This window comes from Asparagus officinalis, chromosome 1 (assembly GCF_001876935.1).
Source record: "Asparagus officinalis chromosome 1, Aspof.V1, whole genome shotgun sequence".
Taxonomy (NCBI): Eukaryota; Viridiplantae; Streptophyta; class Magnoliopsida; order Asparagales; family Asparagaceae; genus Asparagus; species Asparagus officinalis.
This window is the reverse complement of record NC_033794.1, coordinates 14,603,523-14,626,783: the sequence shown is the minus strand read 5'-3', so window position 1 is coordinate 14,626,783 and position 23,261 is coordinate 14,603,523. Positions and strand designations below refer to the sequence as shown.

The window sequence follows — 23,261 nt, the reverse complement described above, 5'->3', positions numbered from 1 at the left end:
AGCTGATCTCGCGATCAACCGCGAAGCTTCCTGACAGTTTTTCTGTCGTTTTTCCTGAGCTTTCTTCAACTGTTCGCCAATCCTTCAGATTCTAGGCGTTTCTAGAGAAGAGGGAGGGAAAAGGTCTTGGAAAAGAGGGAATCCTAACCGGCTGCGCACGCTTGGAAACGTGCGGAGTAGAGGTGGTGCTTGGAATGAAGGAAGTGGGCCTGAGTGGAGGTGATTTGATTTGGTTTGGCGGATGCCAAAAGCCACTGCTTATCTTCAGGGTGAACAGGAGGATGCTCACCAAAATGCCCGCCGAGACGACGCCTCCTGCTCCGCTCCATTTCGCTTAACCGTCTGTTCATCTTTGCCCCAAAATAAAAAATAGAAAAATAGAAAAATAGAAAAAACATTGAACACAAGAGGTTAATTATTACGAAATCTCCTTTTAAGTTCAGTCACTTATTAGGACCCTAGCTTTACCTTCCCATTACCCTCCTGAAGTTAAAAAAATCAGTTAAAATCTATTACTAGAAACGTGATCATGAATTTCAGAAAATAAACTAATCACTTAAATCAAACAAAACATAAAATTGTTAAACTGAAACTTTCTAATATTTCTTGTTGAAGATTTTATGTTTATTGCTTATTTCTTTTACACACAACTTTGTATCATTTGTCATAACCAGATATGGATATGTTTTTAGTGAAGGAAAAGGGATGCAGAAAATTAAAAGTTTAGCTAGTCGGACCAATGACAATTAAATCTTTGCGAACTATACACAAATATGATGTAGAAAATTGAAATTTGAGGCAACTCACTTGCCCTACCTCAAGGGTATAAATCTATGTACGATCATTTCCTGCCACCATAACTAGTAGAACACCAAATGAAACAAGCTGCTCCTCGTATATACCAATCCTGGCATGAAAATGAAAACCAAGTTGCTAGCAAATACGAGGAAAGTAAGTTACAAGTCCAAGTCACAGATTTTGAATAACTATTAACTAGCTTGAACTCATAATTAAAATCTGGGCTAACTTAAGGTTAAATAGTAAATCATGACCCTCCAAAAAAAAGTTGTACTGGAAATTAGAAGCAATAATAATAATGTAAAAAACAAGTCCGTCCGAAATTTGTTTCATCAACATTCTATTATTACAGCACAAAATACAAAACAACAGCTCCAAGTCCAACCACAGCAACATTCATTTTGAACAAAACACCATGCCGATGATACCAGTACACTGTTACGTTTATGCCACCAGGAAAACATAACAGAAAACAGAAGTACAATAACTTCAAAATAGAAAAAGATCAAATTCAATCAAGTAGTCCCCTCTGCATTATTCCCCAGCATTGAGGTGATCGAGAACTTTATCAAGATCACACCAAACCGAAATCGAGAAAGGTATCCTTCACTAAGATCAGGAGGAGAACCTTTAAATATATCAAAACCCATTTCCTTGTAACTTCCTGATGAACGTAGTCGAGGAAAATCTCCTTGAAGAACCCATATATTTGCCAGTACACAGACAGAACCAGAAGAGAAGTTGTTAGCGATGATTTTGATAATGAGAATCAACAGGAATGAGAGCAATGTCATCTTTTGTGAGAGCTCATTTCTCTTGATCTTCAAGCTTTCATTTCCCAATCCACTGCTCCTTGGCTTGATAGACACTGCTTCCAATGGACTGAAACAAGTGACTTCCTTTTCACTAGCACGTTCGACCTTTCCATCATAAATCAGAGAATTTTATAAGGTTGAGATCAAGGAAATACCCAGCAAAACAGATTCAAAGACAACTCATAACAACTTGGAATTGAGAAGTACCTTTTCAGCAAGAGATTTCTGAGAGGTGGATTCGCCCTGTGGGTTCACAGAAAACCAGCGAGGTAGAGTTTTCTCATATCCCAAAATCTGCTAAAAGCATGAGAATTAGAAAATGAATGAAACAAGAAACAGCAAGCAACAAGTATAGCTTTAACGTTACACGACAAACAGATTCGAGCCTGAAACAAATGATTTAATGGCAGCAATTAGTACTCGTTCCAGTTTTTGCACAAGCCCGTTCCTAAGCAATAATACTCTAAAATAGACTTCATTTGCATGTGATTAACTTTCACTTTATTTTCCCATTGAAGGGTTCTCCCAAGTGTGATTTATGTAGAGCACATACATGATATACAAGGTAATATCAGCCAATAACCATGGTGGCCCCTCAATTTTTTCTTTATGAAAAAATCAGTTAATCAAAAGCACCCTGCTGGTTTAAAATAATGTAGGAAAGAACAAGTTGACTCCCTTCAAAACAAAGACCAAATAAAACTTAATGAACAGTCACCCAAGCCAAGTACAACAAGACAGAAAACATGTGCCATAAAGATGTGAGATCGAGGGCCACCAAAAATGTGAAAACATATATGCACAAGCACTCTAGCTTACAGGACCAAAGTTACGAATGGCCACCTGACATAGAGATTACTTTTACGTGAAAAAACTTCCAATGCAGGAAATATTGCATATACCAAGTAGATACAGATCTCCACCATCATAATAATGTATGAGCTTTTCGCAATACAACATGTTTAGGCAGGGAAATAATTCTAAATTCTTAATGTGATGAAAATCTACAACTTGTTGATACTCTTCCGCTAAACTAGTTAGTAGTTTCCACTCAAAGCTAAGGAAATCCCTAGACAAGAAGGATTAATTAAGGCCTAGTGAGGCAGTGGCCTGTAGGAGAATTAATCTAATTAAAGTTGCTGTTTAGGCTAAATGCAAGCAATGAAAAGCTATCCATACACCAAAGGAACCATATAAACAAACTTCGGCTCTAGTCTCCAAAGAGAAATACATAAAACTCTTGAAAGAAGTTCACGAGTTTTCTTCATTTGTAACCTATATCAGTTCATGTATTTTAGGTTTTTATTACACAAGACTGTAAAATGCTATCAAAACGACAAAAATATGATGTTTTCTTTAAAAAAAAGTTAGTAACTTTGTTTATATGAGAATGGAGCTTCCATCTTACCTTGTTTTTTTTACATATGATTATAATAGTGTTCTTGTCTGGTTTTTTTCTCATTATGGACCTACGGCTCAATATAATGGAATCCTGCCATTTATAAAGGCTATAGCTTAGGCTACAGATTAAGTTTATGAATCTTATAGACAAGCTAATGGAGTTATGAAATATGTAATAATTACAATAGTATGTGAAGCTTTGGTGCAACACCACATTCCTCAATCTCTCTTCCACTTACTGCTTTAGTTCATTTCTCAAAGGATGTTGATGCTTTATCACTTAATGACTTGTATATTTAATCAAAGAGATTAATCTATTCCCCCCACTACATAATGTTCCGCTAGAAAGCAACAGAGATATAAATCTTAATATTGAAATTTTAACAAAAAAAAATTTGGAAGTGAATAAATGGACAGGAAACATTATGTGGAAGGTATTTAATCAGCATTTGTCTTCAACAAACAAGATAATAGATGCTTATAAACAAGGTTTTAAATAGCGGATATTGAGGAAATATCAGATAGCCAAAATTCATATCAAATTACGGTTAATCTGATATTGGAGAAATATCGGGGATATGTGGTAAATATTTGAATGCCATAACGGATGTTTGCATGTATAGTATAATGCACTAAAATGTAATCTCAACATACTTAATGGAATCCAAGCATACAAAATGTAAATAATATATGTTTAGGATCTAATCAACCTTGTAAAACAAATAAAATTACAAATCAATGTCACAACATTTCATCTGATTTTTTAGGCTAAAATATCATTTGATATAATAGGAAAATCATGATTCGCCTAAACAAACGCGGTATATTGTTTTGCGACAAGACATATAAAAGGATATATTGGCCAACATATCGATTGATATATCGGCCATATCAGGGATATGTCGCCCAAAATAGCTCAAAAACGGTAAAGAATACTTAGCAAGCCATGTAAAAGCATATATCGGGCGATATATCAGGGATATTTAAAATAATGATTATAAAAGCATCCAACTTAACGCAAAATAGTAATATCATCATTGCAGCAATATGATGAGCCAGCACATATATATGCAGCAGTATGATCCTTACAGGTTGCGTCCAAGATGATAAACCTACCTAAATAGAAACTCCTTTATTATAAGTTTCCTAACCTAAATCATTACAGAGTAATCATTATTATAAGTTTCCTAACCTAAATCATTACAAAGTAATCTATTGAATAATGATCCATAATGTCAACAAGCACATAATTCTTGAGAATCTAGAGATTCGGCAAACTTTTCCAATCTACCATAGCCACAAGACCATTGATTGTAGGCAGGTCAATTGTGCACCTAAGCTTGGAATGAGGGAGGTCAACCCACGTCTCAAAAAAAAAGTACAAGATGGGAAAGAAACACAAAATTCCATAAAGCATAATAAAGTACACTAGCATCTGAAACTCAACATTGACATAAGTCACATACTACTGAGAATCTTAGTGTAAGTCTCTATGAAATGATTATAAGAAACTATGGTTATTAAACAAACCACGAAGGACATATTTTTGGAGGCTAAATTGTACGATCATTTACCTGATAACCAAACAATCAGCGTATAATAATATTTTCTTTTCATACTACTGTGTCATTTACTGATGAAAAATCTATAACATACTACTGTGTCATTTACTGATGACAAATCTATAACACAACAAAATGACCTTCATAAATACTCTCTATCTTTTAACCAAATCATCAATGAAATAAAAATATGTGTAACCGAAACACCCAATTGAGGTTCAAAAACAAGAATTTCAACTTCCCATCAAAAGCTATGGAATAGATGACCAATCAAATAACATTTAAACCAAAAGCCCTAAGCTGGCACAAGGGGGGAAAATGTAATTTTTGATTTCCTAGTTATCACCCCTAAGTTCACAAGGGGAAGGGGGTTTGTATGCAATTTATTATTCTAAATTTACCAATCTAGGGTGCTAAGTGCTAATAAGATAGTTGAGGATGATAGGTAAGGGAGTTATCTGTGATTTACCGAAGAGAAAGTAGTTGTACCATTTTGGAGCCAAGGATGGAGGGGATCGCCGGAGACTCGGAAGCGGCGGCGAGATCGGGCCGGAGAAGGGACCGAGACGAAGGAGAGGGCTGGTACGATCCGAGATCGAGCGGAGCGGTCAGCGAATGAAGAGGACGCAGAGATTGCGAGGGTCGATTGATGAAGGTTCGGTTTAGGGCTAGGGTTTTGGATCGGGCAAGGAGACGAGTCGCCATGATCGATCCTCCCAGAGAGAAGCGAGGAGAGAGAGAGAGAGAGAGAGAGAGCAATGCTCGTTGAGGGAAGAAAGAGAAATTGTGGGTTATTGAGATGGGCCGGATTAGAGATGGACTGTTTTGCTACAACCTGGGCCTTGGTGAACTATAAATACAAAAATTACAGGAAATTTCTCATTTATTGAGAAAAACAATAAAATGTTTTCTTTTTCTATTCAATATGGGATGGGGGTATTTTCTCAAGAAATGGATCACGTGCTAGCAATACGCTTATGTTTCATTAAGAACCTTAAAAAAATAGATGAAAGACCCACCTGAAGCGATCTGGACGGTTAGGAGTAGCAGTGGAAACGAATCAAATAGTTAACAAATAGTTTGATAGTTATTCGCTTGGGTATTTGGTCATATTTGATTCGATAGTTCATTTAACAATAAACAAATAGTGCTTATTACTATGAGTAGAAATTAATCATAGGTATATTCAAACCCTCTCTTACATACATTGAGTTTTGAAATTTTTATATTCCTATTCTCTAGGGTTTGTGGCGTCTTGCTTGCACGAGAACGAGTTGCATCATTTCGATTATCCTTCCGCTTCATCAGGTTCAAACCCCTCTCTTACATACACTTGAACGAACAGTAGGGAGCAATTCAGTTCCGGCTTCGACCCGCAGCGTGACCGTATCGCCCCACTTTTTTCTCATGAATACATAGAAGCTCATTTAACAAAAAGATTACCCTTCATAAAACAACTAACACAATTAGCAACAAATAAGACTTGAACAAATGATTCCGTCAACAAAGAAACATGAGCAAGTGATACTTTTAAACACGTGTTCGCAAACGATACTCAGTATACCAATAATCTGCCGCAGACTTGGGCAAATCGTACCTACAAATAAGGAGGACGATTGATAATAAAGCCAAAAAACTCACATGCAGATGAAAACACGATCGCAGCTTCAAGAGCATCATCACACAACAATACCTGCACATCGTCTACTGTTTGATTTTATAGAATTTTGTACCACAGCCCATCATGGAAATAATCATGGCAGGCCTCTCTTACAAGGCAGCATATAGCGAAAATATTCCTCAAAAACCATCCTTCGTGTAAGAAAGACTTTGCTTTCAACGCAAAAAGAAACTTGCATGCTGCCAGTGATTAGACATGAAAAGACTGTAAACCAAAAAAAAAATCATCTTCCTAGTCCTAAATTATATGCTTGAGTTTGTATGGGAAAATTGAAACTAAGCGTCTTCTTCGTTGTTAGCAAGGTCCACAACGACAGCCTCAGTGGTTGTCATCAAGGAGGAAACACTGCAAGAAAATAAATAAGAAAGGTAAGAAACATCGAGAACATCAAACTAAAAGGTACTAACTAGGCATCAACCAGACAGACGTTAGCCTGTAACTGTATTAAGCTATAATAGAATTAAGACAAGCAACAACATTTTATAACGTGATTCATAGCACAAGGGAATAGGACACATGAGAGTTAATTCCCTCTCAACATAAACTGGAGTAATGCTCGGTGCCTAAAATGTAGGTCCAGAAAGGAAAGCAGCAGTGCAAAGGCAAAGTTACTTAGCTAATTTGGTTCAGAAGTACGTAAGAATTATTTGAAGAGCTTATCATGCTCACTGGAATATTTATTTAACCAGGTGGGTTATATTGTTCCGCCAAAATACAGAGAAATTTTTAAGATTTAAGAATTAGGGATTACCTAGCAGCATCCACCAATGCAGTTCTAATTACTTTCAAAGGGTCAATGATGCCTGCCTTTACCATGTCAACATATTCACCTGCAAACATTGACCAGAAAAATAAAAGAGTGAGAATACGATGGCAATAATTCCAAGAACATTTGGCCATGTATTTCTCAAACAGAGGCATTATTATAACACACCTTTAGCTGCATCATAACCAAGATCGGGATTATCCTGTTCTAAAAGCTTGCCTACGATGACAGCTCCCTCGACTCCTGCATTTGATGCAATTGTGTGCACTGGAGTCTGCAAGAGAGCAGAACAAGTATATCATATTTAAAATAGAGCAAATAAGAACCAAGATAGATAAAACCAAAACTATCATGCAAAATTGGTCTGAACCTTCAGAGCATCCTGGATAATTTGAACTCCAATCTTCTGATCGAAGTTGGCAGTGTGCAACTTATCTAGCTCCTTGGATGCATACAGAAGGGCAACACCACCACCTACGAAAGAAAATTATACACTCAGGTTTTCCTAATAAAGAAGAGAGTACGTAAAGCATAGCGGCACACTAAGATACCTGGCACAATTCCTTCTTCAACAGCAGCTTTGGTTGCATTTAGAGCATCATTTACTCTATCCTTTTTCTCACCGACTTCTGCTTCACTGGCTCCTCCAATCTGCAAAATTCGACAGCATAAACAATTATTACTAAAACAACTATGACAATAACACATCACCTTTCTGGAATTGCCAGAGCTTGTTTTACGAGAGTAGACTAAAGGTGATATAGCCCGATTTCCAACTGAGGAAGAAAGGACTTCTCTAATTTCTGCTCAAGTGAGCTGTCAATTCATCTCCTAAAATGTTCAAATACAAGTTGTGATGAAATTAATGAATACTACATGACTGGTTGTTTCCCATGTCAATGTATCAAGCTGTATCAGTTAATTAGATCTCACCAAGTACCTTTAGGACGGCTACTCCACCAGAAAGCTTTGCCAACCTCTCTTGTAGCTTCTCTTTGTCATAGTCAGAAGTGCTTGCATCGATTGCAGACCTTATCTGTCACAGAAGGATAGATCCATGAACATTATACTACCAATTATACACGGGAATAAAGAATTCATGAAGTGGGGTAAACAAGACAAACTTGATCACATCTCTCTTCAATGGCTTTCTTGTCGCCCGCCCCATCAAGAATAACAGTACCATCTTTTGATATTGTCACCTGCAGTTCATTTAAAATTCGTTAAAGAACATCGAAACAGATTAGCGAAATACATCTACATATCCTGACAGAGATTGTCAACTGCATTATGAACTATCATTGTCTACACTGTTCAAATTACAAAAAACTCCTCAAAAACTGCCACCGTAACTTAATCTTAAAGCCTACAAGGCTAATATACACAACAGAGTAAAAGGTATTCCTTGGTTCCTAGCTACACAGGCACACAAAGAAAATTTGACATATGGTCTACAGACTATAGATTTACCTTAAAGATTTGCATAACACATTTGAGATCAACAAAAAAAAATTTAACATTGCATAAGAATATCTCACCTTCTTACAGGTACCAAGCATGTCAAATTCAACTTTCTCCAGATTCATGCCAAGCTCCTCAGTAATGAGCTACAATGTACAAGAAATAAGTAATGGGTGTGCATGATAATCTTAATCAGACATAGAATGAAACTCATATTGTGAATGATAATCTAAATCATGACAAAATATCAACATTTGAAAATTCAACTCACATCTCCCCCGGTCAGAACAGCAAGATCATGCAAAGCATGCTTCCTATTTTCCCCGAATCCAGGTGCTTTAACAGCACAAACCTACAGTGTTGGAATCTGATTAGAATACCATAAAACTGCTCCTAAATCGTAAACTATGTTAATTGAATTAAGGAAATTTTATATTTCATTTTAAAAGAACAGAACCTTAATTCCAATACGAAGCTTGTTAAGGATAAGAGTTGCAAGTGCATCACTGTCAACGTCTTCAGCAACAATAAGCAATGGCTTTTGTCTCTGGACACACATTAGAGAGACAAATATTAATAAAAGATCAATCCAATTATTAGCACATGATTATTCCACAATCATAGTAAGCTGAATGACGAAAAAAGCTCATGTACCTTTAGCGCTAACTCCAGCACCTTCAACACTGAAGCAACGCTAGAAATTTTTTTCTCATATATCAAAATGAAAGGATCGTCCAGTTCCTGTTAAAAATCGCAAAGGGAAAGAAGATTAGCTAAATTATATTATCCATGAAGCACTAAGATGTGTGTTTGATTTGTCAAAGGTAGTTTCTTACACATTTCTGGTTCTTCTGGTTGGTGATGAAGTGAGGTGATATATATCCTCTGTCAAGTTTCATACCTTGAATGACTTCCAATTCATTGTAAAGTGTTTTCCCATCCTATCGACAGAAAGGTTATGTTAGATATGTAGTATACTACACATGTCAGTAATGAGGATTCAGCCTTTCATAAACAAACAAGGAAGAAGACAAAAGTGACAACACGTCCAAATTCCTCAATTTTCAAAAACATGCAGGAGAAACAAATGAAAATTCAAAAGGTCAAAACCAAACTAAATACAAGTCTGTCATACTTGTGGAGCAAGCAATTTATGGAGTTTAATGGAAATGGTCAAAACAAAAAATATATACATAACAAACATAAGCATGAAAAGATCTACAGCTACAAGCCTACAACATACATAGGGCATATATCTCTGATCTAAACCAACCCCTTAAAGAAGATACTTTCTTAGGGGAAAATGAAGAATATAAGTCAAAGAAACTTAAGAATTAAGATTGTATGAACTCGTACAAAGGAGACAAGGATAATGTCCACATAAGAAAACAAGTACAACAAGCTCATGAGCAATAACAAAACCATTTTTAAGAACCATGGATAGCAAGAAAAACATGAAAACATGACTCACCAGGGAGCATACCACAAAGTCATTTAATATAAGTAAATTAGGATGGAACAGAAAAAGAATTATTATCTTCAACAGTGCCGATTCGTGTGACCCACTACAGTCAAGTGAACTAAAACATGACTTACATGCACAATACACTACATGAATTCTGCATTCATATCAACATCTAACGCATTTAGAACTGTATAACACACATAGATTTTCACTTACTTGAATGGTAATGACTCCCTCCTTGCCAACTTTCTCCATAGCCTTAGCAATGAGTTCTCCAATTTCTCTTTCTCCATTAGCGGATATGGTGCCAACCTATAAATAAAATGAAAACATACATTTAATCTTACGCAAAATGTACGGTATGAATAAACATTTCTAATTTCTGAGTTCATAGGTGCGCAAATAAATAAATCAGATAAAGTTGAGGAAGAAATAACGGAATATGAGAGCTGGAAAGAACATAAAACATCAATTCACTCCTTCAAGACACTTAAGTTGTTTTACTACCTGTGCAATCTCTTCTGAAGTGCTGATCATTCTTGCCCTACTCTTCAAGTTTGTTACAACAGAATCTACTGCCATTGTGATACCACGCCTTAAATCCATTGCATTCATGCCAGCTGCCACGGACTTGCACCCTTCAGTAAATATTGCTTTGGTAAGGACTGTAGCACACGTAGTACCTACACAATAAGCATGAAGAATAATCAGCCAACTAGAAGTGAGAGCATGACAATTATGCAACTGGCAATCCCTGAAACAAATAACTCAGCACTTCATGTCATGCATGTCTACTACTCAAACATTTAACAGACAAGCACAGAACTGGTAAATTTCGCATTGAATTAGTATTTTTGTCAAACCTTTAAATTAGTTAGGACTAAAATAAAAATTATACAAGAAAATCATGCCTCAATATCACATTTATTGTTTCCGTTGTCGTACCTTTATCAATGTTTATGTAGTAATAAAAACCAAACAATTTGAAGTGCATAATAACACCCACTATAATCACCACTAAATGATTAAGCACTATCCTAATGACTTGGTGCATGCTAATAATTAGTTGGTTAATGCATATGCATGTAGGTCCCAAGCCATGAACACCACGAGTTTTGTACAGACAAGTCTACACCACTTAGCACTACCACAGCAACATCAATGGTACAGTAAATAAAGACAGCTTGTTTCTTTCTTTTTTTTTACTTAGCAGATGCTAGCTGGTAATAAGTCAAATGCTGTAAATTTATATACTTTTACAATTTTATAATATTTAAGAAGTGATAAGAGCTATTAAAAGATGACAAAATACCGTGCTATTCCACATGCAATAGATGAAAAGTTTCCTACAAAGATGTGTGCTCCGTTACGATCTTTAAATTTATCAGAATGTTTTAATGAATATTTGCAGCTACTCACAAAGTCACAATAAACTAAGATTTTTAAACACTCATCAAACTACAGACATTTGAGGCAATAAGCATACATACTTGGATAAATGATAATATAAAAACAGTTCAATCATATGTGAAATAGTTTATACTTTTTCTTTGGATTATTTAAACTTTTCTTTTGGGAAATGGGGGAAAATAGAAGCAAATAATTTCCACAAACAGTTTAAATAGTTAATAATAGAAAATAACTGATGACGAAATATATATGCCTTTCCCTGGGGGAAGGTAAGAACCTTAACCTTCTTTATGATGCATAAACATTTTTACAAGCTCTTGTAATCATCAAAGTTAAAAACAAAGGAACATGCATCTAGAAGGAATGGTAGGCTACAAGGTTAAGGATTTAGGAAGAATTATATTAAGGAGATGGACAATGGAGATAGAGATGAATCCAGCTTAGTAAGCTTTTAGATGACTTAACTAATAAAAAAATCATAGACACCAAAAAAAAAGTTAAGCGGAGAAATAAATTATTCAAAACTAACCACAAATATTAGATAGAATCTTGGAGAAACAAACTATGTCCCTAACCCAAGGCCACAGAGTAACTTAAAGAGAGTTTAGGAAAGCGATATTGCATGGAGAGAAAAGAACCCTTCAACATACTTCAAACAGACTGAAAAAAAAGAACCCTAAAACAAATAACATATGACGACTCAAATGTTGAATTCTCAGTCAAATTTGGAGACTGTACACAAAGATCACACTTCAATTACATGTATACATGAAAACAACTGGTGAAGCCTTCTTGTCCTAGTAAGAGCATTAGGGCAGTCGAGATACATGCTTAAATTTAACTGTGTTACAAATAATGAGGAACTTGGATGTTCCAAAATTATATAGCATCAATATTAAACAGTATATAACAAATATACCTAAATAAAGAATGTATTATTGTACAGTAGTGAAACATGAAACATACCATCACCGGCAACATCATTGGTTGCATTAGCAACCTGTTTCACCAAACTTGCACCCATATTCTTCACCCTGTTCTTGAATTCTATGCTCTTTGCAACAGTCACTCCATCCTTTGTAACTTTTGGTGCACCAAAGCTTTGCTCCAAAACAACATTACGGCCCTGCAAATGCAATGACACCCATGTAAAACTATAAATTGTCAAGACCCAAGAATAAGCGTATAACATGATTTGAGAATTGAGAGAACCATTTGTGTCGTAACTCTTTGCAAATCTATACCAATATACTTTTATTGGTACTTAACTAGAACAACTGCCCAAAGATATATCAACATTAGCTAGAAGGTAATTATAAATTGCAGTAAAGACTCAAAAACTAACTGCAATATGATTTGACAATTTACAGAATCATGAGCCGTAACCTATGTTGCCTTGGTACGGGTACGGGTACGGGTACGGGACACGGCAAATTTGTAAAAAATAGGGTACGGGGACACGGCTGTATGTATATAAAATAATTCTTTTTAGATCAATATTAAAGTAAATACCTATTACATTTTTTTTGTTATATAAAGTGGAGATTATAAATAAGAAACTAAAGGAAAGTGCATGTTGCAGGTGTGCATTAAGACGTCGGAATGACAATGATCTCTTTGAGAATTGAAGACAATAATGTTAAAGAAGACAAGAAAGAGAAGATGAACATATAGAAAAATAGATCAATTTTATGTTATATTATTATGTAACATTGATTTGTATAATTAATAGCAAATGTAAGTTAGTAACTGATTTGAAGATAATAGCAAATTCTAATTTTCATTACTTTCATCTTGAGCATATAAAAATACAAGTCTATCTCGCAAAAACGATAGTTAAAAATTACAAGCATACATTCACAAGTTAAAACTATACCCAAAATATTACAAGGATTACTCAAAAGGATTACTCAAAAAATTACAAATATTTTGTTTAAATGAAAGGTAAATATTACAAGTGTACAAAATATTACAACCCTAGCCCAAATTTTTATTTACAAATGCTACCCAATATAAATAGGTAAGAATGGGTTAGGGCTAGGTTTTCATTTTTCTAATTTGCTCCAAGCCGCCGCCTCACTCCAGACTTCTCTCCTCCTTCAGATCCGATGGCTTAGGGTTAGGGTTTTCACTTTTCTCCCTTTTCTCCTTTGCTCCAAGCCGCTGCCGCCTTCAGATCCGAGGCTCTTCTCTCCTCCTTCAGATCCGACTCCAAGTTGATTCTCCGTCGAAGCTGGCCTCGTCCCTCGAAGCTTGTCCAAGTCTCAGACCTCCGTCGAAGCTCGTCCAAGCCTCAGTCCTCCGTCGAAGCTGTCTCTGTCGAAGAATGGGTTACGGGCTGGTCTCCGTCGAAGCTGGTCTCCATCGAAGCTGTTCTTCCCTCCTTCAGGTTCGCAAATTTTCCCCTTACTCGTTGAATCCCCGTGTCCCTGCCGTTTGGGTGCGGATCCGTACCCAAACCGCACCCGACACGGGTACGGCACTCATTTTGCCGTGTCGGGGTAACATAGGCCGTAACTCAAGGTAAATCTATACCAATATACTTTAATTAATATTTAACTAACACAACTTGCCAGAACGGTTGCTTAGTAAATACACCCTGAAATAAATCAGTTTGAAATCAAAATTTTATTAATTTAAGAGTTAAAATACCCCAAAAACCTAACTCCGTCAGTTTTTGAACGATTAAAGGGGAAAATTCAGCTTAACAACTACTAGAATAATTAGGAATATTTCTCAATATACCTTTCTCTGGGTATTGTAACTCAATTTGGTAGCACTGGCTTAAACTAGCAAATATCTTGATTTTTTTCAAGTATGATTTGAAACCCAAACTAGAATAACCAACAAGTGGAACAAGCTTGCATATATTATGAATTATGAACACATGACGCGCAAACACACAAATAATAATAATAATAACGGGAAACTTCAATTGATGAACAGTAACAAAATAAAAGGTTAATGTGAGCAATACCTTTGGTCCCATGGTGACCTTTACAGCATCTGCAAGCTCTTCAACACCCCTAAGCATCAACGCTCGAGCCTCGACGCCAAACTTTATGTCCTTGGACGCATAATTCCTGCTCCAACCAAGCCTACTTCCGATCTATACACAAATCAACAATCAAAGATACAATCTTTTCCGCGTCCAACCAAAAACAAGTAAAAAATATCATAATAATCGGAAAAAAAACAAGAACTAAACACAACCCATTATAGCTCTAGCACTCACCTGTCGACTGCTGCTGCTTGCAGCCCTGAAAAAGGAGAAATCAAGAAAGAAAAATGAGTTATCCATCCAAAAAACTACAAAAATAGTAAGTTCCAAAACCCGAGATCGAAAACTAGAATGAATCAGAAATCTATGGGTTTCTACTCCATTGAACTTACCTAGCTTTGGAAGCAAGACTAGCCGCTGCACGATGCATGATGGTGATCGATTAGGGTTTCGAATTGAAGAGAAATTGAAATGTGGAATATAAAATTGTCGCTCGAGGCTTTTGTGGGTTTTTGGGTGAGAGCGATTCTTGTTGGGGAATAAGCGGGCCGGAAATGGCAAAATAGGAATGCTCTAGAAGCTCCCATTAGGGTTTAGGGTTTTAGTTTCAAATGACACAAGTACAAGAACTGGTTTTGTGGGCTTTACCGGGCTGTGGTTAGGCCTTGGGCTTTATTAGACCACATGACCTAGGTTTTTTACTTAACAGTAGAGTCTTTGTAACTATGCAAGTTTATGGACCAGTAATGGGCCGCCCCTTAAAAACAATCAGACGTATTCGGGCGGAGTGAGGATATTTTGATCGAGTATTTGGTTATATACTGGATTAATATAACTCAATCCAGAGATGCAATAATCCAACAGACTATAATCATTAGATTTTTAGTAATATGCTTAGCTCATTTTTTTATTAAATTTTTTAACACCTATGTTATATGTTTGGGAACTTGTGGTATAGGATTAGGATATGAAGTAAATGTCCATAATGTCCTTATGCTTGCCAAACATGACTAGCTAAATCAGTGACTTTTGACAGAGTTTCAGTACATTTCAAACTTCCCCCATTGTAAAAAGGAAAATGCTAGAGGCACACCCTTAAACCACACTCCTCTCTCGCTACAGTGCACTGGGGCCCACATGAGAATTTAAAAAAAAATCATGTGGGCCTCAGTGCACTGTAGCGAGAGAGAAGTGTGGCTAGGGGTGTGGTTTAAGGTGTGACTGTAGCGACTCTCTTGAAAAAACCACCTAGGAGGGACATAATAATTAGGGCTTTCTTTTTTTTTTCTTTTTTGGGGTGGTGGGGTTTGTTTGGGGGTTGTAAGAGTTGTCTTTTAGTATTCAACTCCAAGGCGAAAACAGTCCTTGGACTACAATAACACTTCCTCTCTCCACCTTTATTTAGTCCAAAAAAATTTTGGACCATTCAATTTTAATTTTAACAGATTAAAAGTTCGATTTTATCTCCCCCGAAATTTGTCCCTATTTTACTATAATGAATAGTGGCTTACTACCGGGCGAGAGCACCCAATCCAAACAATAGTCATATGGACTTCTAACTTTCCATGTTGGAAGTTTTTATTTTTTGTTATTTATTTATTTATTTATTTATTTATTTATTTTGGGTATGAGAAGGTCAGATGAGTTAAACTAGCACGATTTTTTTTTTTTTAAATGAGATCAGCTCTGGACTATTGTTAGTAAAAGGTGCGTATTCGTGTATGCATCAAGGAGCAGACAGAAGTATTCGATGAAATCCGACATTAATTTGACTCGTGAACGAGTGAATGTGACGTGGACTAGGCAGCAAAAGCATTCAATAGCCGAAAATTTAAGTTGGGGAATTTAACTTTTTTTTTTTTTTGATTTTCACGGTCTAGAAGTCATCTGGTAGTTGTCAAACAAGCTTGGAGTTAAACTCGAAGATGAAACCTTTAACATTCTTAATTTAAAAATGGACCTTAACTCCTAGTTTCTCATCATAAATAGATCGATAACCACTTCCATAAAATCATAACTTCCTAATTTTGGAATTTTGATAGTGGATTATGATAAGTGAAAGTACTTGTCAGATTTTATGAGACAGGAGAGCCGGGCTTAATATATGCATCGAAAATTGATGCCACGGTTTCGTTAACTTCCTGAACGCATATCTTAGATGACAAAGACCGAGTACTAAGTAGGAATTGTACATTATCTCAAAGAGTAGAGTTATGAGTATCAGAATTTAGTTGAAGATTTTGTAACTTGTTGTATGCTTGCAGTAAAACAAACTGTAGTTGATATTATTGACATAGTACCAAAAAAATTAAATAGCCTCCAAAGTGAGTTCAGAAGTGCAATTAATGGAGGCGATGCTTTATATATTCCACTTTTTCCGCAATAAAGAGAAGTCCAATATGGAGATAAAATGAGAATCATGAAGATACCAGGGATCATTTTGATAATCAATGGCTCGCCTGTTATAGGACAGCTGTTAGAAATTTTAAGAATATGAAATTGACTGGTTCCATCCCTTTGAACAGCTATAGGAGACAATCGATGCATACATTATATGTGCACATCCTATATGCGTATCTTAGATAATACACCGATAAAACTATCAAGGACTAAATACCAGGTTTCATATAGAACAGAATTTACCTGCAGAAAATTTTATACTCGTAATATAAGTCCTACAGAAATTACCTTAGCTGATGTTATTCAGACAATATATACAAAAGAGAATCAATAGCCCCCAAAGCTAGTAAGAGGTGCTGATTTACTGCAATGCACCCTGCAATAAAGAGAAGCCGGGATTGAAGGATGAGTGAACTAGTAGTCTCTGAGATAAAATTCTTTTTGATCCATATCAGTCACGTATCAGTAATATAGATGCAGTGATGTCATTTTCTGTGTGAAGTTAGATGCAGCTACCTCATTTAAAACTTCTAACTTTCCATTGAAACATTTCACGGGGACAGACTTTGCGCAAAGCCTAACTCAGCCTCTCACAAATATAGTATATGTGAATTCAGCTTTTGTTCGCCTACAAAGTAGGCACTGGTTGATATGTCAACCTAAAGATAAAGTAAGACACGATTGATTCTTAGTATAACATCTTATGTTTACTGGCAGACAATAGTATTAACAGTAAATGTCGGTCATAACAGAATTAGACTAATGTTTGAAGTTTCGGAAATGGAGACATTTAAAAACGGTCAGACAAAATCCATGATAATCAGGAGAAAATTGCGATAGTCAATCATATGATTGAACAAATTAGACGAGATTTATCAAAGTAGCGCTGTCCTAAAAGTTCAGAAAAAGCAGAATTTGTGTATTCAGCCAAACTAACCGGAAAAAAACATTAGATATATGCCATTCTCACTGCTATCTTGATTGCATTATGCTGTACGCAAGCAACAGCAACTATTATTGGCTTGCTTTGAGATATATACATACAAGTTATAGACTAGAAAATTGCATTTAAGTTGGTGATCATACTATCAAAAATATCCCTCATATCTCTCTTTTTAAACATGTGGTGCCCATTATCATCTCTAATATTAAAGGTAATCCATGAGCGAGAAAAAAAAAACACGCTATATAAGGGCAGCACCTTTGAGCTTTGTGTCCACATCATCTCATTTCACAGTCATGGGCAGTTTCTCTCGGATCCTCTTCATCTCTCTAACTGTTTGCTCAGTAGTTGTAGCAAACTTTTCAGTCTCTTCAGAGGCTAGAGCATTCTTTGTGTTTGGAGATTCTCTGGTTGACAATGGCAACAACAATTATCTTGCCACCACAGCTCGAGCTGACTCGCCGCCATATGGCATTGACTACCCGAGTCACCGGCCAACTGGCCGGTTCTCCAATGGGCTTAACATCCCTGACATTATCAGTTACGTGACTCTCTAATACACTGGCAAAAATTAGAAAACTAGTTCCAGCAGAATTAATTAGGATTTCTTCTTCTTCGTAGAGTTCTATAAATATAACGGAGATGAGGGTTTACAGAGAATTTTGACAGAAATTTTAAGAAATCAATGCTCAAGGACTGCATTCTCTCCTCTCTTCGTCCTTTTCTATGTTTTCCGAATTCTAAAAGGATCATATGTTATCTGTTGTTGCTGTCCGAGGACGTAGGACTTATCCCGAACCTCATTAAATATTTTTGCTTGCAATTATTATCTATCTATGCTTTTTGGTAACGTTAACCTGTAAGTTTGATTGACCTCAGGCGAGCAGCTTGGAACTGAGCCAACATTGCCCTACCTGAGCCCGGAACTTGAGGGGCGAAAATTGCTCGTTGGCGCCAATTTCGCATCAGCTGGGATCGGGATTCTCAACGACACTGGCATCCAATTTGTAATCCATTCAAAATTCTATATTTATTTTTTTATCCCGTTCAAATCCTAAATTGAATCATTTTATGCAGTTTAACATAATCAGGATCACGAAGCAACTGAAGTACTTTGAGCAGTACCAGCAGAGGCTAAGCACCTTAACTGGACCGGATCAGACAACTCGCCTTGTGAATGAGGCCCTTGTTCTCATCACTCTCGGAGGCAACGATTTCGTCAACAATTACTACTTGGTTCCGTACTCTCCACGCTCTCGGGAGTTCTCTCTACCTGACTACGTTCGCTATTTAATCTCCGAGTACAAGAAAATCCTCGGTGTATGTTCACCATCACTGAACTGCCTGCTCTACTTATTTTCTTGCCTCTGAGTTCAACTTCTGTGCAGAGATTGTACGAGTTAGGAGCTCGTCAAGTTCTGGTCACGGGTACGGGTCCAATGGGCTGTGTACCCGCTACGCTCGCTCAAAGGAGCCGTGATGGGAATTGTGATCCGGAGCTGCAAAGAGCAGCGGACTTGTTCAATCCCCAGATGATCCAGATCATAAATGAGCTCAACTCGGAGATCGGCACAACCGTGTTCACAGCGGTTAACGCTAGGAGAATGCATATGGATTTCATATCAAACCCTCAGCAATATGGTAACAAGAATTCCAGACTGAACAAAAATATCTACAACATCTGCCGAAAATGTTTGGTGCTTGATAACAAACATACGTAAATATATGTTTGTTTGTTTTTTGTAGGTTTTGTAACGTCGAAGGTGGCGTGTTGTGGACAAGGACCATATAACGGAATTGGACTCTGCACTGTGGCGTCGAACTTATGTCCGAATAGGGATTTGTATGCGTTCTGGGATCCGTATCATCCTTCGGAGAAGGCGAACAGGATAATTGTGAGCCAGTTCATGACAGGTTCTAGCGAGTACATGAACCCTGTGAACCTGTCAACACTGTTGGCTATGGGTGAAAGAACTTGACCGAGAGATCAAACTTTGGTATATTTTATGGTTGGATGTGTTAGGAAAAGTTTGCTAGTAGGCTTTGGTTGGTATGGGGGAGGTACATTAGTAAGTGGTGTTATCTGGTGTGTAAGCGATTGATTATGACTAGGTTATCTGTGTATGAGTTTTTTAAGGATGGTAATGCAGCTAAATTTTCACAATAAATGTGAAATTATGAGCACAATTGGTTTCTCGTTTGGTCTTTGTTTTGAACTTTTTTCTTTAATTCTGTAGTTGTATGGTCCTTGTGCAGTTCGAAAAGAAAACGAAATACACGGGACTGCTAGTCCCGTGCAGTTCGATAAACGAAATGCACGAGACTGCTAGTCTCGTGCAGTTCGAAAAACACTTCCTCAGCAAAACCGACCCTTTCATCTGAAAAGGGTCGGTTTTGCTAAATTTTTTCAGAAATTGTCGATTTTGCTATATAAATTTGAAAAGGGGGTGTTTTCAAAAATTTGTCCGAGAGGATAAACCTTATGGACTTTGTTGTCAAGAACAGAAATTTCAGTGCTTCTTACAACAGGGTTAGAAATCTCAGGGGCTTCGTCACAAAAGAAAGTAAGTTGGAGGCTTTCTTAGAAAAGTGAGTCAAAACTTAGGGTCTTCTCAGACTATATTCTCGCTGGATGTATATATTAAAAATAAAAATATGACGATACACAAAAAAAAATTAAGATGAAAAAACTCACAAAATGATAAACATATCAAAACAGAAAGTAGAAAAATGATGAACGTGGTGCGCTACTGTAAGAAGGATAGTAGGGGGAAATTACAAATTAATCCATTCAATGGTGTAAAATTACAAATACAAACATTAGAGGACCAAATAAAAAATAGGGAAAATTGTGTCCAGGCCCCAAAATGGGGAACTTCATGTGACAAGCCCCCTCGTATTTCACCAAAATTCTCTCCTTTACTCGCGCCATTAATCTTACCTTCTCTTCAAAATGGCTGAGAAGGACATCATTTGCATTGTCTCTTCGGGGTACAAAGCGGTATTTTTGAAGATTAACTCCTCAACCACCATCCTGGATCTCAAATTTGATGTGGCAGAGAGGTTAGGTATTCCATATGAGTCATTAATTCTGTCATACGAAGATGAAACAGCTGGAAGCTTGAAATTTCCTATTGAGAACGAGGGGGACATGATGTCTATGGTGGAGCATTGCCACAATCTTGGACTGAAAGAGGTTCACATGAAAGCTTTTAAAGAAGCTGATGATTTGCAGAATATACACTGCAATGAGCGAGTCCAACCTTGCAAAGAGCAAGTCCCACAAGACATGTAGGTTAACTGCGAAGTAAACGAACGCTAGTGCTAATCGTCTTCTTTTTGTCTATGTTGAATGTTAAACTGGATTTCAGATGCATTTCAACAATATGTTAGTTGTAATCATTGATCTGTTAGTTCTAATCAACGTGTTGTTGCTGAACGGGTTTTTGTTAGTTCTAATGGCTATTTTGTTAGTTCTAATCGCTATTTTGTTAGTTCTAATCGCTATTTTGTTAGTTCTAATGGCTATTTTGTTAGTTCTAATGGCTATTTTGTTAGTTCTACACGATTGCATGCATCTTAGTTCTACACGATTGCATGCATGTTAGTTCTATTAATACATATAGGGGTTTCTGTTAGTTCTAGTAGCTATTTTGTTACTTCTACACGATTGTATGTTAGTTCTATCACCAGTTCCATATGGGGTAGAGCTACTCTAAAGCGTGTTAGACCCCTATCAACACTTTTATTTGTGTAGTTTATGATTAACTATTTTCCTGTTGTTAATATTTGTAGCGCTTCCAGAAGTCTAAACTCGAAAAGTATAGACTGTGGCCCGCCGGAGTTGTCGTCCACAACTGTTGCAGATAAGAATCCCAATGACATTCCTTCAAGAGATAATGTTATGATGATTGATGACATGATTAGCAGATCTGAGAGGATTCCTGCTTGGTGGCACACTGCGTTAACTGGGGAGGGGCAACGTTTTGAAAGTGCGAAGGAGTTAAGATTGGCCTTGCTATACTACTCCATGGCCAAAAAATTCGAATATGAGTTTGTGAAGAATGAACCAAAGCGTATTCGAGTTTTTTGCCGGTTTAAGGTAGCCAAAAATTGCCCATGGATGTTATTTGCCTCTCCGCCGAAAAATGATAATAGACTTGAAATAAAAAGGTTCGTGGACATTCACAACTGTGGACAACATGCCAATAATGCAGGTCAATCTAGAGCCTCTCGTCATTTCATTGCTACCCAATTACAACCCACGTTGAAGGTACGTCCGGATATACGACCTATTGACGTTCAGAAGGAGTTTCTAAGTTCATATGGGCTTAGGGTTGAATATAGTAAGATTTGGTGGGGTAAAGAAAGAGCTCAAGAGCGATTATATGGTGATGTTTATGAGTCCTACGATCAATTGAGATGGTAAATCAGAAGATCATATATACACAAGTTGCTGTTGTTTTCATTTATATGACGTTATAAGTCTCATAACTTTATAATGTTGAAACTAACGCTTAATCTTCAATTATCTAAGTATGTAGATGAGGTTAAGAAGACAAATCCGGGAAGCTACATTCATGTTGAACAAGACGAGGGTAGGTTTACAAGGATATTCATCTGCTATGCGGCATGCATAAATGGTTTTTTACAAGGTTGCAGACCACTTATACACAACAGACAATAGAACTAACAAAACAGACAATAGAACTAACACAACAGACAATAGAACTAACAAAACAGACAATAGAACTAACACAACAGACAATAGAACTAACAAAACAGACAATAGAACTAACACAACAGACAATAGAACTAACACAACAGACAATAGAACTAACACAACAGACAATAGAACTAACACAACAGACAATAGAACTAACAAGAGAAATAATAGAACTAACACAACAGACAATAGAACTAACAAGAGAAATAATAGAACTAACACAACAGACAATAGAACTAACACTCTGCACATTAGAACTAACATGACACTGTACAGAACTAACACAACAGACAATAGAACTAACACTCTGCACATTAGAACTAACATGACACTGTACAGAACTAACACAACAGACAATAGAACTAACAAAACAGATCATAGAACTAACACAACACCTGACAGAACTAACACTTCAGAAATCTAGTTCTAATATCGCTATTATAATTCTATCTCCTTCGTAGTTAACTTTAAGGGCTGTTAACCAATACTCTTTGTAGGTTTGTGGTCCATTCTTTATGAAAGGGCAGATCCATACAACCCTCCACATAAGCTAGTGATAATTTCAGATGCGGATAAAGGGATCAGAGAAGCAGTTAGAGAATTTTTTCCCGATTCTATACACTCTCGCTGTGTGCTGCATCTGGTCGAGAACTTCAGAACAAAGTTGAAGGATTTGGGATTCAAGTCAAAGGATTCTCAGATCTTGGGTAATCTACTGCAATCTGCCTGTTACAAATATACTAGAGCAGAATGGAATGATTATATGGACGACATCAGACTAATTGACGAGCGTGCATACAATATTGTGATGAACTATGCTCCAGAAAACTGG

General features: G+C 36.7%; 2 protein-coding genes and 1 pseudogene across 2 annotated transcripts; 1 reads left to right on the top strand and 2 right to left on the bottom strand.

Moving 5' to 3' along the window:
• On the bottom strand, positions 1,079 to 5,388 carry LOC109851235 (annotated as a pseudogene).
• LOC109851218 (chaperonin CPN60-2, mitochondrial-like) lies at positions 6,193 to 14,919 on the bottom strand. Its single transcript, XM_020421256.1, has 18 exons — positions 14,753 to 14,919; positions 14,595 to 14,619; positions 14,337 to 14,468; positions 12,326 to 12,485; positions 10,457 to 10,632; positions 10,166 to 10,261; positions 9,321 to 9,425; positions 9,139 to 9,225; positions 8,942 to 9,031; positions 8,756 to 8,836; positions 8,562 to 8,630; positions 8,148 to 8,225; positions 7,964 to 8,059; positions 7,575 to 7,674; positions 7,394 to 7,497; positions 7,192 to 7,297; positions 7,009 to 7,087; positions 6,193 to 6,602 (listed from the first exon to the last, which is right to left on the bottom strand). Exons 1-18 carry the CDS (start codon positions 14,788 to 14,790, stop codon positions 6,533 to 6,535), a joined length of 1,692 nt encoding a protein of 563 aa, XP_020276845.1. The 5' UTR covers positions 14,791 to 14,919; the 3' UTR covers positions 6,193 to 6,532.
• Positions 17,976 to 19,884, top strand: LOC109851227 (GDSL esterase/lipase At5g33370-like). The gene is made up of 5 exons (XM_020421266.1): positions 17,976 to 18,243; positions 18,583 to 18,710; positions 18,781 to 19,023; positions 19,092 to 19,344; positions 19,450 to 19,884. Exons 1-5 carry the CDS (start codon positions 18,000 to 18,002, stop codon positions 19,680 to 19,682), a joined length of 1,101 nt encoding a protein of 366 aa, XP_020276855.1. The 5' UTR covers positions 17,976 to 17,999; the 3' UTR covers positions 19,683 to 19,884.